Source organism: Sinocyclocheilus rhinocerous, unplaced genomic scaffold (assembly GCF_001515625.1).
Source record: "Sinocyclocheilus rhinocerous isolate Xijiao unplaced genomic scaffold, SAMN03320098_v1.1 scaffold1405, whole genome shotgun sequence".
NCBI lineage: Eukaryota > Metazoa > Chordata > Actinopteri > Cypriniformes > Cyprinidae > Sinocyclocheilus > Sinocyclocheilus rhinocerous.
In genome coordinates, this window is record NW_015645543.1 from 1,161,551 (window position 1) to 1,179,977 (window position 18,427).

Consider the following 18,427-nt stretch of genomic DNA (forward strand, 5'->3'; position numbering starts at 1 on the left):
AAAGAAAACTGGCAAAGTCAGTGTGAGGGAAAACAAGCCAGCACTGGCGGTCCCTCAGCTGAGTCATGCTGGGAATTCCTGTCTGAGGCAGAATGATTTCATAATCCCTGTAAAAGCTCCTGTATATGAGCAGGCCCATCACTGCATCTACCAAAACGCACAATCTGTCTAGTCTACAACATCCACAGCATTAAGGTAAGAAATTGTTCACACAAAAAACTAAGGTAAGGAATGAATTGCAGATGTAGAGAATAAAAAGCAAGGCATGGTAGTCAAGGCTAGATTCCAGTGTTGTTATTGGAACTGAAGTAAAATAAAATAAAATCTAAATCCCGTTCACACCAAGAACGAAACGATAAAGAGAACTATAGTATTAGCGTCCACACCAACGCAAGATAAAGTTACCCTTACCAAAAAGTAGTATACTTCAAGTTTATTTTAGTAAGTATACTTAAGTAAAGTTCAAGTATATTTTTAAGGATACTTTATGTAGTAAGTATACAAATATCAGTGTACTAGTAGTATACTTGTAAGTGTACTATTTCAATACTCCTTGGGACTAAATTGGCCCACTTTCTAATATATAAAAGTATACTTTTAAGTATAACAGTAGTAAACTTTGAGTACACAACTAGTTTACATCAAAATGTTTAGTTTGTACTGCAACTATACTAAAAGTGAACTTATAGGTATACTGATAGTTTACTAATTAAATACTGCATTTTAGTACACTTTGAAGTATAGTCTAAGTAAACTACTAGTTTAGTAGTTCTATACTGCAAGTATACTCGTAAGTTTTCTTTAAGCGAACTTTACATCATACTTTAAGTATACTACTACGTCCCTATTTAGGTATTAATTTGTATATATTTTGTTACATGAATATCTGAACATACAAAACATCAAAAGAACAGGGTATCTGCTTGTAAAAAAAATTTGTTATTCTAGCTTCATGCATTCTTTTTTTAAACACTTGAATGTAGATAAGTTTCATAAATAAAAAATAAAGAAATAAACAACATTTTGAACAAAAAGCTGAAAAAAGACCATGAATTGGATTCAGAATGATAATCAAAACGTAGATAAAGTCGATCAACACCCCAAAGCTTGACAGTTATTATTACCTCTTCATTGGTCGACATTTTATTCCATAATGTTACATAGTTTTGATACTGTTTTATGTCTGATGATCGTGTTAGAATACATGTGGAAGCATCTGTTGTTTCGGTTTCTTCTTCACTTGTGTTTTTTGGAAATTCTGTACAGAAGATGTGTACTAGCGCCCCCTACAGTATAACAATGAAAACACGGATTCTAGGAGCACAATTATAGCTAAAATATATTTAGACTTTTTCTAAGTATAAGTCAAGTATACTTAAATGTCATTTTAAGTATATTTCTGAGAAGTACATAAAGCCCATTTCTGAGAAGTACATAAAAAGTAGACTAAAAGTATACTTTCCTATTTTTAGTTTAAAAGAAGTATACTAATAGCACACTTGAATAAACTTATTTTTCGTAAGGGAAGCCATACATGTACTTCCCATAACACGGCCAACTCACAATTGTTTTACTTTTGGATGCATTTATAGTTAATAAATTACATTATGTAAGGAATAATTGACCCAAGGTGGTTTTGGAACCATAAAAAATTGCCACAAAGATGTTAGAAAAATTATTTTCATTTGAAGGTAGAAGCTGCCATCATGTTTTAAAAAATAGTAATTTCAAAACAACAGCAAAAACTAAAACTAATATAAGTAAAAAAAAATCTCAAGCTTACTGAAGGCAAGTAAACAGTCTAATTATTAATTACAAGCAAAAGGATACTGTAAATAAATATATGAATAAAAAATAAGACACACATCCATGACAATATTTCAAGAAGAAATAAATTGTTTAATCAGTATTTTAAGTTTAAAAATTAAGTGTGGGCCGCAACAAGAGTAAATTAAAGGAATAGTTCACTCAAAAAAGAACATTTGCTGAAAATGTACTTACCTTCAGGCCATCCAAGATGTAGATGACTTTGTTTCTTCATTTGAAAAGATTTGGAGAAATTTAGATTGCATCACTTTCTCACCAATGGATCCTCTGCAGTGAATGAGTGCATGAGTGTAAGAAAAAAAGAAACAACATAATTTAACAAAATACAAGTCCATAATCCATAATATTGCTTCCTTTAGTGAAAAAGTCCATCCTCTGTTGTCTTCTCAAATCAAAATCCACAGACATATTTGTTTAAAACTGTGCTTGATCTGTGCATATTTCTCTCCTGATTCAGACGAGTCGACTTTGTCACTGGAGAAAGCAATATTATGCATTATGGACTTAAGTTGAAAACAGCTTAATGTTGAATTTGTTTATAACAATCACAGCTTTTCACAAGATAATGACTGGAGTGGTGTGGATTACTTGTGGATTATTGTGATGTTTTTATCAGCTGTTTGGGGAAAAAACGAACTCATACAGTACATGATGAATGACCTGAGGGTGAATAAAGTTTCAGCAAATTTTTATTTTTGGATGAACTATTCCTTTAAATAGAGTTGCGCACAGACTTTTAATGCTAGTTTTCAGGTTTGTTGGAATCTCTTACCTCTTTGAGCGCCTGTGATAGCGATGCCTGTCTTAGCAAACACCACAGAAGAACAGGCTCAAACATAAAACCTCAAAATAAGCAATTATCTGGCACAGGCGAATTGGCAGAAACATGTTCTCCTCTGGTTTCTTTCTGCTCATTAGCACTCCCCATCTTTAGATGTGTCCTCTCTTAGCACACTCTTTTCTCATTTTCCTCTCTCTCTCTCTCTCTCTCGGTCTCGGCCTGTAGGCACATAAAAAGTAGACTAAAAGTATACTTTCCTATTTTTAGTTTAAAAGAAGTATACTAATAGCACACTTGAATAAACTTCTTTTTCGTAAGGGTATGCCTATTATAAAAAAAAGAGCTCTGTAGTTTTGTTGTCTGTCGCTTTAAATGTTCGGGCTTTTTAAAGTCAAGTGGATTCTGATTGGCTGTCAAATGTTTTTATCGTTCATCAGCTGGAGAAAAAAAAATCGTTCTGAAGATTATTCCAGGCATATTGTTCCTTTGTTTCGTTATAGCTATGGTGTGCATCTGCTATTCTTTTACATTTAGAACGGTTTTTAGAACTAACGTTATATGGAACTATCTTTCTTTAAAGTTGTCGTTGTAGTTATCATGGTGAACGGGCCTTTGGACTTAAACGAACATTAGAAATATTGCCTTAACTAACTGAGATAAACTGGTTAGTAAAGTAAGTAATCAAAATTACTAGTAAAACTGAAATAAAATAAATAATAAAATAACACTGATGTTTTCAGATGTGCCCAGCTGCTAGAGCCTCTTTATTAGTTCTTCTCGCGTTTCTGCCTTGTATTTGGTGAGTGCTGCATACAACCTAGATTTTATTCGGTTGTTAATAAGTAATTTTGAATATTTTGCGTCTATTAACCTGGCACATTTTTGTTATGCAAGGTGTGAGCAGCCGGTAAACTGCAGGTGGGGACCGTATGGGGACTGGTCAGAGTGTGACGGCTGTACCAAGACACAGGTAAGCAAATAAACACAGCTTTATTTGAAGCAGGTTTAGAGAGTATAATTGCTACTGGCCACAACTGAATGATAGACCTTCTATGGGTTTTTCTCTCAGGTTCGAATGCGTTCCGCAGAGACGTTCCCTCAGTTTGGAGGCAGCTCTTGTACAGGTGAGGCTGTCCAGAGACAGGTTTGTTCACCTAAGAAAAGCTGCCCCCTACAGGCAGGATGCGGAAACAGGTTTCGCTGCACATCTGGTAAGTCGTTCTGGGTAATATGATATTAAATTTGTGGCGACAGTTTACAGTCAGTTTACAGTTTTCATTGGTTTGTTTATTTATAGGTCAGTGCATAAATCCGTCTCTGGTGTGCAATGGGGATCATGACTGTGAAGATGGTTTAGATGAGCAGCGCTGTAGTGGCAGTGGCACTGTAGTGTGTAATGAGCAAAAGCCACCACCCAACTCTGACCTCACAGGAAGAGGGTAAAATACGGCTTTTACACTCAGTATAAACCATTGTTAAATTAATGGTATAATACAATATGTAATATTTGGCATCCTTTAGGTTTGATATGTTGACGGGTGAGCTGAGAGCCGGTGTCATTAACACTCGTAACTTTGGTGGGCAGTGCAAGAAAGTCTTCAGTGGAGATCACAGTGATTTCTACAGACTTCCACAGAGTCTGCTCAGATATAGCTTTCAGGTGAAAATTTAATTTTAGGCCCATCTCTTTATTATAACGATAGCTAGGATATTACAGTCAAACCTAAATTTATTCAGACACCTTCAACATTTCTCACATTATCACAGTTTATTCGCTATAGTTTAGAAAATGGTAATAAAATAGGACAAGAACTCAGAGTTAAACTGTGTCTGAACAAATTTATCTTGATAATGTCAGATAACTTTGATAGAAAGGTATGTATTGGATTACAATCAACCAAAAAGTATTCAGCTGTTAAATTTAAGTACACAATTATATAATACCAATTTAGGTCAACCAATTACCAAGCAATGCTTAAAGGGATAGTTCACCCAAAAATGAAAATGTCATTAATTACTCACCCTCATGTTGTTCCAAACTCATAAGACCTTCGTTCATCTTCGGAACAAAAATGAAGATATTTTTGATGAAATCCGAGAGCTCTCTGACCCTCCCATAGACAGCAAGGGTCCTTCCACGATCAAGGCACAGAAACATAGTGAGGACAACGATAAAATGGTCCATGTGACATCAGTGGTTCAACTGTAATTTTATGAAGCTACGAGAATACATTTTGTGCACAAAGAAAACAAAAATAACTACTTTATTCAACAATTCGTCTCTCCGCGTCACCCTATAGCACCATTTTGATCTGAGCGTAAACAACGCACACGCTTGCTTTGATCTGAATGTAAACAACGTATGTGTTCTGTGTCAACAGCATGTGCATACGTCGTTTACGTTCAGATCAAAGTATGAGTATACGTTGTTTACGTTTAGACCAATATGGCGCTAGGGTGATGCGGAGAGACGAATTGTTGAATAAAGTAGTTATTTTGTTTTCTTTGCACACAAAAAGTAGCTTCATAAAATTAGCTCGTAGCTTCGTAAAATTACGGTGGAACCACTGATGTCACATGGACCATTTTATCGATGTCCTTACTGCGTTTCTGTGCCTTGATCATGGAAGGACCCTTGCAGTCTATGGAGGGTCAGAAAGCTCTCAGATTTCATCAAAAATATCTTCATTTGTGTTCCGAAGATGAACGAAGGTCTTATGGGTTTGGAACGACATGAGGGTGAGTAATTAATGACATTTTCATTTTTGGGTGAACTATCCCTTTAATTTTGTTCAGTCTGTGGTGTAAAAAGTTCGCATTAGCAATTAAAGAAAAAAACACTTAAGCAAAACATGGTCAGGTCAAAGTGTCTGAATAATTTTTGGTCCGAAATTTTTATCAGTTTTACTGGTAATCCACTGTATGAAGAATTTTTGAGTATAATATGTCACAGTTCACTTTTTTTCCCTATCCTCAGTTACATAAATGAATTACAGTGTCCTGCACCCACTAATAAAAAAAATATCAAAAATTATATTTGGTGTCTGAATAATTTTTGGTTTCACTGTTTAATATAAACAGTTTCTATTATTTCCTTTCAGGTCAGTGTTGAAAATGACTTCACTGACGAGTACTACGACAGTTCCTGGTCCTACATGAGGCATGAAGAGGAAAGGAAAAAAATGAGAGGAGGTCATGATCATAAAACCTTTCATAACGAATTGAAACAGGACAAGGTAACGATACATTCAGCATATTAAATAGTAAAAAAGGCTAAATATATTTGATTGTATTATATTTAAAATGCTGTTCTTTCTGTCTTAAAGACCTATCATCTGCTGATAATAAGAAATGAGGTAGAGGTGGCTCAGTTCCAGAACAATGCTCCTCAGTACCTCCCTCTATCTGAAGACTTCTGGAAGGATCTGTCGGCCCTGCCCAGCACGTATGACCCATCAGCCTATCGATTCTTTATACAGCGTTATGGCACACACTACATGGAAGAGGGCTCTCTGGGTGGCCAGTATCGGGTCCTGCTGGAGCTGGATGCAAGTTATATGATGGAGATGAGTATGTGTTAACTTCAGTTTTTTCCTATGTTAAAGGGATATTTCACCCAAAAATGAAAATTCTGTCATTAATTAGTCACCCGTATGTCGTTCCAAACCTGTAATACCTTCGTTCATCTTCAGAACACAAATTCAGATATTTTTGATGAAGTCCGACAGCTTTCTGACCCTGCATAGACAGCAATGTAATTGTCACGTTCAAAGACCAGAAAGGTAGTAAGGACGTCGTTAAAATGTTCCATGTGACATCAGTGTTTCAACTGTAATTTTATGAAGCTACGAGAATACTTTTTGTGCGCAAAGAAAACAAAAAGTAACGACTTTATTCAACAATTTCTTCTCTTCCGTGTTAATCGACGTGCGTTCACAAGAGTACCATGATGCATTCAATATTCAATCCAAACATTTAAATTTGTGTTTAATTATTTATTTTTATTTTTTTTATGTAATATATTTTAGTATAATATATTTGAATGCAGTGCAATGTTTGCTTTTGGCCCACAGCCCTCAAGCTTGATTTTTCTGGTCTAGAGAATTTTGTGCATGCTTCAGTCCAGGTTTTGTGTGATGGATGCCAGAATGGTCATTTTAGTTTTCCCTCATCAACAAAAACCCTATGTAAAATATGTGTGAATCTCTCTTTTTTTTATGTAGGTAAAACGGATATTGATTTCCACCAGTGTATTACACATGTGAAGCGACGGCTCTTCTATAAAAAGAAAAAAACCAAGTGTACGAAACTGATGAAGACAATTGAGAGTTTCAGCGGTTAGTCCAAATGACTGATTCTTTGTCAAGTAATGTAATTTAAATATCAGATTTGAATGTTATGACCTGACATACCGTTTGAAATGTTTCACAGAGAACAGAAATCATAAGATGCCAGTAAAAACAGACATTATCGGAGGACATCCCACTTATATCGCTGGCCTTAGTCTTCTAGACTTGGAAAACCCTGACAGTAACAAACAGATGTATTCCAAATGGGCTGGATCAGTGAAGGAGTTCCCTAAAGTAATAAAACAGAAGGTATGACACAATTGAGACATCAAAAACATGTGCGTAGAAGTATAAAGTAAGTATAGAAGCATTCATAATTTGGTGTCATATTCCTAGTTGCGGCCACTGTATGAGGTGGTCAAAGAGGTGCCATGTGCCGGGCTGAAGAAACTCCACCTCAAGAGGGCACTGGAGGCCTATCTGGAGGAGCAGAGCCCTTGTCACTGCAGACCGTGTCAGAACAACGGTAGGGCTGTGCTCACTGACGGTGTGTGCGCCTGTGTGTGCAGGCCGGGCACCAGCGGTAATGCCTGCCAGAATGGCCATGTCCTTGGAGAACAACCTGGTAAGAATGTTTGTTCATTTATTACAGAAACTCAAATGCAAATGTGTATCTTTAATGATACACGATCATCTGAACAATCGGTCAGTAATGATATTGACACACAATTTTATTTTGGTTTGGACATCTCTGAAGATAATGAAATTTGTCGTTCATTAAGCAAGATTGATTCAGTTGAATCAGTTCCTGCTATGTATCTATTCACTGAATTGAAGGATTCGTTTGCAAACCGATTTTTTTTTTAAACTATATTCATTAAAACAACTTGTGGATAAGTTCCTCAAGTGGTTTATTATTGCACCATATTCAATACAGACAGCTCACAACTCATTTACATTTACAATGCAAATACGTTTTTCTTTTCTTGTGACGTTAAAGAGTCAGCAGCGAAAGCATTGATTCAGCACTGAAAGCAGTTTATTTGTTTAAAGTAACAAGCCTGTTCTTCTTGTCTCAAACTGGTCCTGCTTTACAGGAGTAATTGAAGGAGTCTGGAGCTGTTGGTCTGCCTGGAGTATCTGCTCTCATGGTCAAAAGTCAAGGACTCGTTCGTGTAATAATCCTGCTCCAAGAAATGGAGGCAGGAATTGCATTGGAGAGACCATTGAGTGGAAGAGCTGTGAGGACCCTGATTTTGAACACCTCAAGTGAGGATCAAAAATTTGTACATTTTATTTTGTTTTTTGTTTTTTTCAGACCAAACTCACAACAGTTTTTCATACTTTAGAATGATGGAGCCCCATTGCTTTGATCCCTCGGTGACACCAGTGAAGATGTGTAAAACTCCACCTCCTTTGACAAATGGATTTGTTTTAGTAAGTGTCTCTCTAATCAAGGGAACTGGAAGGGGGTGGGAATACGCACATAAGTGAAAACCCCTTCAATACACAAAACTCGTAATAGACATGTGTTTTACATCTCATCCATCATGTATTCAGGACCCAAAAGACATCTATCCGGTGGGCAGTAAGATTGAGTACACCTGCACAGACGGACATGATCACATTGGCAATCCAGTCGCTGAGTGTACAGAGAACCTGACCTGGAGGATATCACCCATGCAGTGCAAAAGTAATTCTATATGTCAAAAATATATTTTTAAATAAATGTATAAAAAAATGCATATACTGTGTGTGTGTGTGTGTGTATGTGTGTACTGTTTTATATATCCTGGTGGGGACTTAAACCTGACTACACACAGACTCATGGGGACTCGTGTCACGGTGGGGACCTAAATTGTGGTCCCCACGGGTACAAAAGCTTATAAATCATACAGAATTAAGTTTTTTGAAAATCTAAAAATGCAGAAAGTTGTTTATTTGAAAAAATTCTAAAATATGTTTTAAATATATTTACGTAAATATATTTTCTACCAATATATTTTATGGCCATTTTTGTAAATATATAAAATACGTATAGAATAAAATAAAATAAATGTAAAAAATAAAAATATATATTTTTAAAAGCATTTACAAAATATATTTTGCCTCCATATATTTCAATCCATGAGAATACATTCACATTTCACATTTGAAAATAGCTTTATTTGGCTATATAACTCCTGTGAGCACACATTTGAAAAAAAAAAAAAAAGTAACATATTATGCAATGTTCCAATGTAAATAAAAATTAAACATTATTAAATCTCTATGTTTTGAGCTCTAATAAGCTATTCCATAGACAAATGTATTTAGCCTACATAGGCTACTGTAAGATTGGAATATTTTCTTTCCTCTAAAATACATTTTAAAGTATTTTGGCCAGATTTTTATATATTTTTTCTTCTCTTGTATGGGTAATTCTAAAGTGTGCTAGGTAGTTGTTAATGCATTGCTAAGTGATTGCTTACTCTCATTTTCTTTTTATTGTATATTCACCAGAAACTGCATGTGATCCTCCAGCTGTTCTGAGTAATGTCATTGCCACACCCTCAAAACAAGCTTATCTGATCGGGGAGAGTGTGACCCTGTCATGCCCAAGTGGGATGCAGAAAGAAGGTGAAGCAGAAATCATGTGCCGTCTTGGGCTCAGCTGGTATCCAACACCTGAGAGTGTCCGATGCAAGCCAGGTAGGTTGTAGGCTCCTAATAAACACCAATCATGTTCTTGGTTTCAATTATTTCTTATATTGTTTTTCTGAATAGTGGAAGTCGTGCCCACTCAACCAAGCCTACTCTGCAAACCATGGGAAAAATCAGCAAAGGGTCAGTGTGTTTGCAAAATGCCATATGATTGCAAGTAAGTTTATTAGTTCTGGTATTGAATGCAAAAAGTAATAATGACCATACAAACCAGCATGCATTATTGTGAAATCTCTATGTGACGTTGACCAGGGCGTCACTCCACATTTGTGCTTCTGTGCGTCCTGGACGAGTGAACAGAATGAGCATCTGCCAGCTCGGGGCCTTGCAGTGTCTGGGGCAAACATTTACTTTGCTACAAGATAGTGCATGCAGTTGGCCAGAAACCAAATTCACATCCTGTCAGGACTGTCATGAGTGGGAGATGTGTGACGGTAGGCTTGTTATAAAACATCAAAACCTTGTTATGTAAGGATAAAAGACATGACACTTATCTTATGTGCAGTTTTAACAATTTATTTTAAAATACATTATTTATATACTCATTTATAATGTATAGCAATAATAACATATAGTAAAACAATAATAAATAATTTAATTTATTGTATATATTTTATTGTATTTATTTTAATATGTATATGTTTGTTTTAAATTAATAAAACTAATAATTGTGTACACAAGTATATTTCAGGTATGAAATATATATTTATTCTTACATTTTAGTCATATCTCAGTGATTTGAAACTGAATTTCAGGTTTCCCTCTGTGCAAAAAACGTCATAGCTTGAAAATAAGTTACTTTGGATAAAAGTGTCTGCTAAGTGCAAAAAATGTATATGTAAAACATGTACATGTGTCCCTAGGTTCGAAATGTGAATGTAAAGATCCTGAAGACTGTTCAGATGACTCCTCCCGCTTTGGATAAAAGTGTCTGCTAAGTGCAAAAAATGTATATGTAAAACATGTACGTGTCCCTAGGTTCGAAATGTGAATGTAAAGATCCTGAAGACTGTTCAGATGACTCCTCCCACCTGTGTGTCTCTCTAATGGGCGGAGCTCCTGAGATGGTTTCAGAGTGCGAGGCCGGGGCTTGGAGATGTCAAGGGAAAGACATCACAGTACTCAACATTGGACATTGTCCGGCATAAACAACAACTTTCAAATGCTTGTTGCAACTGTATGATTTTTTAAAACTGTAATGTGTAGTAATATGTAATATATATAAAAAAATATTGTAAATAAGTGCCCATTCATTAATAAAGTGGTTCTTAAATTTTGGGCAATAACAGATCAAAGTCACAATTACACTTTTCAGTGTAATCGACATAAAAATAACTTACTTTTATTTGTCTCTGCACATGCTGGGATAGAAGAAAGCATTTTAATGTTGCAAAAATATACACTTAAGTTTTAACAGATAATTACAAGAACACATCTGAAAGTCTGAAAATGCTTTATTGTGAAGTTCCACATCAATATCCAGACAGCTCAAAAAATAACTGCATAGCATGCTGTGTGTGACTATAAAACAACAATGGGTTATCTGTACAAATCAATAATGAGTGAGCATTTCAGCTGTGAAAATTGGTGCACAATTAAGAACTTGCACAAGGACCTTCATGCAGAAGCTCAACCTCCATCTTGCTGCACTTCATGGCAGCCATGAAGCACAGATTCAAGCTCCGTGTGATTTGCGTTCTCACAATTTTCAAGCAGTACATTTGCTTCCCATCTTTGGAACATTCTCTGGGGATTTTGCACTCGCATGTTTTTGATACTAAGAAGAAAAGATGATGTTGAATTATTTCAATTGGATACAAACCAAAGGTGCTTTGATTCTGAAATAACACGTTACATAAGGATTCGTGATCAGATCTGTACCTGAGCAGGTCTCCCACTCGTAACAGGTGTCTGAACCGCAGGGCTCCCGCACCGAGCTCTGCTCAGATACGCTGGCCCTGAATTTGGCCCAGTCCAGACTGCCTGCGTCGGTTTTGCATGGTCCATGATTCATAAAGTATAATCTGTCTCCATTACAATGGTCAGCATAAAAAGCACAGAGGGACATCATAATGGCAGTCTCCTTGTCAGCGTCAAAGACACACAAATCTGCTCTGTAATTTCTGCAGGATAGACAAATACATGGTGCTTAATGGTCACATTTCCAAACAGACCACAATATTAGGGTCCACAAAACTTGGAACTATTGACATTCATACCTGCATCTTTCTTTGGACATGCAGACGCATTTAGTCCCATCATGCATCTCTCCAGGTTTACAGCTGCTGTCTGGTACAAAGGGTTTATCTGCGGAAAAATATGTGTTATTCATTTAACCATGTTTGCATCAAAGGAGCTAAAGATGTGAATGGTATGAATATTATACAAAAGCTCATTTATTCTGTGAAAGTACCAATCTTGCAGTGTATGTCTTGTGGGATGCTTGGCTCCCAAACAAGACTCTTCCCACACGTGTAATACTGACGCCCTGAGGGACTCATGCCACTCTCTAAGCAGGCCAGCATGATGTCACTTCCTACTTGAAACTCCGTTTTGTCTGGGTATATCGTCATGCCATCAGGTACTGTGGGTTTGGAGCAAATGTTTCCTGGAATGACAGGAAAACATATGGAGTGAAAACTGTATTGGACAAAGTGAGCTTTCAGATCATAAATTATATCCGCATTTCTATGGCTTACTAATGCACCGTCCCTTTGGTTTCTCCCAAGTGCCGTCTTGCAAACAGTGAATGAGCTGGTATCCATCCAGTTTAAAACCAGTGAAGCAAACAAACTCCTCGTGATCTCCATAATCGTACTGACGTTTGCTGATCTGGAATTAGAGGGAAAAGCTAGACATTAGTGGAAGCAGGCAGGAATAAATGGCATGTGATGTAAAAGTTTCCGGTTAGAGAAAGAAGGTCTTGTGCTTTCTCACCCTCAGGTGGCTGTTGGCAGGTGGACGGGGTTTTGGACAGCCAGAAGCTCCGGGGGGCAACTGGGACCCTTCAGTCTCAAAGTCATCATCATTAATGCACACATTTTGCCTGTAAAAGACATTTGTTGCATTCATTGCACATGAAATTGTGCTTGATCAATAACTTAAAATGCATTTAAATTAATACTTTTACAATAAAATGTTGAACCAACTGAAACAACATGTACGCAATAAACACAGTTATGCCCAGTATTAACAGTAATTTATCAGTAAATTAATATTCATTTAAAGGTATAGTTCACCCAAAAATCACCCTTATGTTGTTCCAAACCTGTAAGACTTACTTCTGCAGAACACAAAAGAAGATATTTTGGAGAATTTTGGTAACCAAACAGTTTCAGGTCTCACTGACTTTTGGAGTCCATTGTATGGTCAAAAAATATAATGGAAGTCAATGGGAAGTTGAGGGTAAGGAATGAGGGTAAGGAAATCATGGATTTATTTATTTTTTTTGGACTATAATTTTTTTAAAATATATTATTAGAAATTTAACAACTAAACAAAATGACACAATTATTATGTCTGAGAATAAAAAAGCATCCTATAGGCATATGCACCGCTGGGAAATGAAAGGTCTAAAGCACAATCACATTGTAAAAAACCACTTGACGTGTTTCAAGTGGTTTCAGGAAAAACACATTTTACTCTAAGTCTACACGATAGAGTGTGTGAGAGAGAGCAGCACAAGTGAGCAGAAGAGAGAGGTGAGATTGTATGGATTGTCTGCCTATTTTAAGTATCGCTAAGTATAATTAAGTATCGCTTTTTATTTCTCCTCTTTCCTATTACTTGTTTCGCTTCTGTTTCAGTTTTTATAACCATTTCTTAATATGTGTAAGTAAGTTGTTGTTTTTTAGCATGTGTGTTTGGCAATGTTATTTTTTAGGATTAATGATAAACTACTGTCATTTGATTTGTATTATTTGTATTTATTTATTTTAATTTTAGTTAAATTATGTCTGAATCTATTTAAGTTTTGAAATTTTGTTGTATGCATTTGTCATTTTTATTTAATCTCTTCATTTTTAAAATGTGTATAGGTAGTATTTATAAAGTTTTAGCTTTTAGTTTTGGATCTGTTTTTAGTTGTTTTAATACTACAATTGATTGCTTCTGTTGTCCTCATTTGTAAGTCTAATAAATGACTAAATAAATAAATTTTAGAACAATACAAATTCATCAACATCAGAATGAAGCTAAGAACAAATTTATATGCGTTCACACATGTAATTATGTTCAAATTGCAATTGCGAGAAATGTTAGTGCCACTGACTCCACTGATACCTCTGCTTGTAGTCTACAGACAAGACAGGGCACTTACGTCTGGAAAATAGAGATGGTGCATTCCTCCACCTGTTTCTCAGGGCCTTGGCAGGGTCTGCCGCCTCGCTGCGGTGCAGGGTTGTTACAGGTACGTGAGCGATGCTTCTTCAAGGTGGCGTCACAAGTACTCCAAGAGCTCCAGCAACTCCAGCGCCCATCAACTTCATCTGTGAGATGTGGACAGAAATTTATTTCTGACACCTTATCTATTTTTTTTTATAATGAATTATTTTTTAAGCATTTAATTTTATTTATATTATGTATATTATATATCTGTATTAATATTCTATCTTAATAATATTATCTATTAAATTCACATTTTAAATGACATATTTTATGCTATACTGGATACAGATATTTCTAGGCATGCATGTGAACCTGTAGTATAGTCCCAGGCTCGTTTCTCGCAGTTTGGTCCATAGGTCCCAGTCTGGCAAATACAAATGCACTCTGTTCCAGAAAGAACAGGCCGAGCATTGTTTGGGCAGGGGGCACATTTGCAGGAATCAAATTCGGTCTGATATTCTTCCAGTGCCTTATGAAGATGCCTTCTCTTCGTCACAGCACAAGGGAAGCCCTGAACCAAATTCACTAAAGGCAAAAGCTAGATAAGACATTGACAAATCCATATTAATCTAATGATTCATTATACCTTTTTTTTAATTCATGTGTCATTCTTTTGAATAAAAGGGTATTATATACCCACAAATATTTGACAGGTTCTCCATCTAACCTCAAAATCTATAACAGTTGGATTGTCTATTGTAGATTTGATCCAGTTCTGGTATGTGGTGCTGTCTGGCGATACACCCCTCTTCTCCCAGGCCAGGGCTGTTGTAAATTCAGCTCTACCTCCTTGCACTGACGTGATACACTTCTCTGCTGCTTTTACAATTGACCCTGGAGTGGACAAGTGCATTTCAAATTGGGGTTATATAACTTAAAACATAAGCCTTATATATTAAATAGTACATTTGTGCATGTATTACCTTCATATTTGGTTTGAAATGTATGTTTCCCACATGTGGAACTAAATGATTTTCTGTTATAGAATATAGTAACGATGGAGGAATCCTGACTAAAGCAACTATTCATTTCTGTTTCTGTCAGTCCTGGGAATCATAAGGAGATACAACTGATTTAAAAGAACAGTTTCATTGTATTTCAGAAATGAGAGAAAACTATCTAATGAAGTCACATGAGCTCCACGTGACCGAGAGCTCTAATGTTGATAACGTCTGCTTACCATAGGTTTTTAGTTCTTCTCGATCATATTGGAAAAGGAGGTCATACTTCCCCCCTAATGTCCCAGAGCTGAAATAATGTGTCCCAAACAGCTGGAAGATCTGTCTGTAAAGGGCATAGTTGTATTCCAGTGGCAGACTGTTCAGAAACTGAAGGAACTGGTCTGCTAAGTAGAGGCCAGAGGGTTTCAGTCTGAATGTTGATGTGGCAGCAACCTGATGCACCCTGTAAAACTCAGAGTCCTGCACAACAATTACAGAAAGAGATTTGAATAAATATGCATAAATAAGGCATAGAGCATCATAGTTTGAAGCTTGAGATCTCTTGCCTTTTGTTGAGATGCTTTCACTGCATCTTTGAGCAGTAAATTACGTGATTCTTTGGCCAAGTTGACTTTTTGGGGTTTGATTTCTTGCTCTTTAATATCCTCAAGATTTTCTACCTGGAATGAATTCAAATCAAATAAAATGTGAAAATCCAATCATTGATCCATTTCATGAGATTTGTGTGATTGGTTTAAAGGTAAAACAATAAATAGCTGCTAATCTAATTCGTTATTTTTTAGATGCACTGATATTGAAATCCTGGTCAATACTGACTATACGTCGTTTTATTTATGGATATATATTTCTCCCAGTTTATATTTGTACAAACTACAAAAACCTTTATAATTATCCATTAGCATTACAACATGATAATGTACAATATAAAAGATGGATAATTATTCCTTTTGCAATCATGTTAAAATGACATTCATAGAGGTTTTGGTACATTTAAATGGGCAGAAATTAAATATCGAATATTAGCCAATATATTTTAAACAAACAAATAAACATAGCCTACCTGTATGGTGTCAATATATTGTGTAATTTGGATATCTTTCTACTCCAGCAAACAAAGTATGACAGACAGAAATGAGATTTTTCCCACCTTGATTTCATATCTCTCAATGTTGGCAGGGCTTCTGTAGTAGTTTCTCCTGTGTCTTTGTAGAGTGCATGCACCCCCCATGAATGAGTTGTCCAGAACACCGCCTCTCATCTGCTCTGCTGCAGCATCAAATCTAATTTTAAATCAGTTTTAAGATGAGTACAAGCTCAGATTTGCCGATTTGTTTTGCCGACAGCACGACAACACCCTGAAAGCTTACCACGTCCATGAAAATGTTTTGCAATCTAAGAAACCCAAATGATCTTTATCTGCAACTCACCCATAACCAATCAGGTCTGCTCCAGGAATGAAAGCAAATATCCGTTCACTTGCACACACGCTTTTTGTTTGCCCACAGTCTCTCTCATCAGAGTTGTCTCCACAGTCGTTCTGTTTGTTGCACTGCAGAGTAGCGTTTATACATCTTCCTAGCAAGTCAGGGGCAATAAAGCAAGTTAATGATCACGCACCTGTTTTCTAAGCATTTAAAACTGCAAATACGTGCTAGATTATAAAATCAATGTAGGACAAATCTTAAACCTAAGGCGCAAATATGCTGTGTTGTTGTGAAGAAGTTGCTGAAGATAATTACCACTGTCACAGGTGAACTTGTCTTTACAGTTGACAGGATCAATCCCACATTCCTTGGAGGGATGACAGGCTCTTTCCTCTGTAAGAGATGGACTACAATCGTCCCCCCCAAACTGAGCTGGCCTCAAAACAGACCTGGTTCTGAACTAAATCACACAATATTCACACACTTACTAGGGCAGTGTACTAAGCAATTTCACACTAGCAAGAATGTTGACATTGCTGAATATTAGCACAATATTATAACAAGGCTACATGCTGATATTTGGGAAAACAGCATGGTTGCGAGCATGATATTACTTTTTTAAAGCAGTTAATATTCAGAAACATAAATTTTAGACATTTTGTAACATTTTAACAAGCGCATTTTGAACAAATCTGTTGAATGAATGAATCAATGTCTCACTCATAAAGACTTGTCGCTTATCGCCACCTACTGGCATATCAATGTAACTGAAATTTAAAGACCACGTCACACCAAGGATGATAACGATAACTATAACTACTATAACAAAGTTTAAAAATCGTTCTAATTCTGAGAAAATAATAAAGTCCACACCACAACTAAAGATAACGGCACAGAGGAAAGATATCGTTGGAATCACTTTCAGAATTTTTTTTTTTTCCAGCTTTTGACAGATATAATTTTTATCAGCTATTTGAACTTTCATTCTGACGGCACCCATTCACTGCAGAAGAACCATTGTTGGATGGTCCAGATAGGTTTCAATGAAGAAACAAACTCATCTACATCTTAGATGACCTGAGGGTGAGTAAATATTTAGCTAAATAAAACCGACAGTCTGTCAGGAACGTGAAAAGACGGACAAACAGTGAAAAGTCCCAAATTTATTCTGCTGCTATATCAGCATTGATATTATATCTCTTGAAACACTGGTAGACCAATCAGTTTTAAGGACCCAAACTAACTTTGGAATAAATCTCTTAATTTTAATATCTGTGTGTATAATTTTAATATCTTTACTCACAGATTTTTTGGCACACGGCGAGCACTCTGACCAGGGTTCAAATTCAGTCAGCTGACAGTGTACGGGACAAGCCTCAACATTGCATGCTCTGGTCTCATGTGTCTGACACAGCTGGAAACAATTGTTTTTGTTCCAGTGTTCATCATAGCGTACAGCCCTGCAACAAAACAAATGTACATATTAAAATAATAAACTTTGCACATCAGAAATATGTTAAATAACGTTACCTTGTACGTGCTTGGGTACCAGAGTTACAGGTTTTGGTGCAATAGGACCATGAACTCCATGGGTAATGGTCACAGAAACATCCCATAATGGGAGTAAATGAAGCCAGGGTGCAGAGTAGGACCAGGGGAATGGTAGCACGATCCATAGAGAAGAAAGCCTGTTGGAACTTGATAGCTTAAGGGAAAGTAGAAAGAAGTAGGTTATACACAAATATACGCATCAATTTTAATATATTGAGTAATCAAGACCTTACCACAGACAGTTTCTTGAGAAGAGATGCAGACACCTAATAGTACATGAACTTGATGAATAATACATCAATTTCAGACTCCTCCAAAAGCATGCAAGCACACTATCATGTGTAATTTTAGCCTCTGAGTTTGACTGCAATATGAATAAACATTAAAATCAGAGAGACAGATGCACAATCAGCTACTCTGGAAAAGTAACTCTAATTCTGACCTGGATGAATTGTCTTAAAGCATTCTCTCACAACTCTCTTTACATAATTTGTCCATCCCCCT

The 18,427-nt window shown here is 36.3% G+C and overlaps 2 protein-coding genes across 5 annotated transcripts; one reads left to right on the forward strand and one right to left on the reverse strand.

The window, feature by feature from the left end:
- Positions 1 to 11: 11 nt before the first annotated feature.
- On the forward strand, positions 12 to 10,878 carry LOC107706508 (complement component C7-like). 4 transcript variants are annotated; one of them, XM_016510240.1, is made up of 19 exons: positions 12 to 195; positions 3,189 to 3,272; positions 3,349 to 3,407; positions 3,503 to 3,578; positions 3,678 to 3,819; positions 3,906 to 4,047; positions 4,130 to 4,268; positions 5,710 to 5,844; positions 5,935 to 6,178; positions 6,832 to 6,945; positions 7,040 to 7,206; positions 7,294 to 7,522; positions 7,995 to 8,166; positions 8,247 to 8,334; positions 8,458 to 8,590; positions 9,400 to 9,588; positions 9,664 to 9,757; positions 9,853 to 10,034; positions 10,579 to 10,878. In XM_016510240.1, the coding sequence occupies exons 3-19, from the start codon at positions 3,349 to 3,351 to the stop codon at positions 10,746 to 10,748; spliced, it is 2,475 nt and encodes an 824-aa protein (XP_016365726.1). In that variant the 5' UTR covers positions 12 to 195; positions 3,189 to 3,272; the 3' UTR covers positions 10,749 to 10,878. The 4 variants fall into 4 exon arrangements, with proteins under 4 accessions (XP_016365726.1, XP_016365725.1, XP_016365724.1 ...); XM_016510239.1 differs by lacking the exon at positions 3,189 to 3,272 and having other exon boundaries at positions 12 to 224; XM_016510238.1 differs by lacking the exon at positions 3,189 to 3,272.
- On the reverse strand, positions 10,791 to 18,363 carry c6.2 (complement component 6, duplicate 2). Its single transcript, XM_016510237.1, has 18 exons — positions 18,157 to 18,363; positions 17,903 to 18,077; positions 17,676 to 17,832; positions 16,688 to 16,832; positions 16,376 to 16,523; positions 16,096 to 16,228; positions 15,494 to 15,607; positions 15,167 to 15,407; positions 14,910 to 15,032; positions 14,654 to 14,820; positions 14,299 to 14,524; positions 13,919 to 14,087; positions 12,538 to 12,646; positions 12,300 to 12,432; positions 12,014 to 12,208; positions 11,820 to 11,907; positions 11,482 to 11,723; positions 10,791 to 11,377 (listed from the first exon to the last, which is right to left on the reverse strand). Exons 2-18 carry the CDS (start codon positions 18,046 to 18,048, stop codon positions 11,196 to 11,198), a joined length of 2,718 nt encoding a protein of 905 aa, XP_016365723.1. The 5' UTR covers positions 18,049 to 18,077; positions 18,157 to 18,363; the 3' UTR covers positions 10,791 to 11,195.
- Between the last annotated feature and the right edge of the window lie 64 nt (positions 18,364 to 18,427).

What these genes read in the sequence shown, in the direction of transcription:
- LOC107706508 (XM_016510239.1), top strand. Translation starts at nt 3,349, where the DNA reads ATGTGCCCAGCTGCTAGAGCCTCTTTATTAGTTCTTCTCGCGTTTCTG. An exon ending in ACGGCTGTACCAAGACACAG is followed by an intron (nt 3,579 to 3,677) that starts GTAAGCAAATAA and finishes TTTTTCTCTCAG; the next exon opens with GTTCGAATGCGTTCCGCAGA. An exon ending in GAGTGTCCGATGCAAGCCAG is followed by an intron (nt 9,589 to 9,663) that starts GTAGGTTGTAGG and finishes TTTTCTGAATAG; the next exon opens with TGGAAGTCGTGCCCACTCAA.
- c6.2 (XM_016510237.1), bottom strand. Translation starts at nt 18,048, where the DNA reads ATGGATCGTGCTACCATTCCCCTGGTCCTACTCTGCACCCTGGCTTCA. An exon ending in ACCATCTCTATTTTCCAGAC is followed by an intron (nt 12,647 to 13,918) that starts GTAAGTGCCCTG and finishes TGTCTTTTACAG; the next exon opens with GCAAAATGTGTGCATTAATG. An exon ending in CGAGTGGGAGACCTGCTCAG is followed by an intron (nt 11,378 to 11,481) that starts GTACAGATCTGA and finishes TTTTCTTCTTAG; the next exon opens with TATCAAAAACATGCGAGTGC.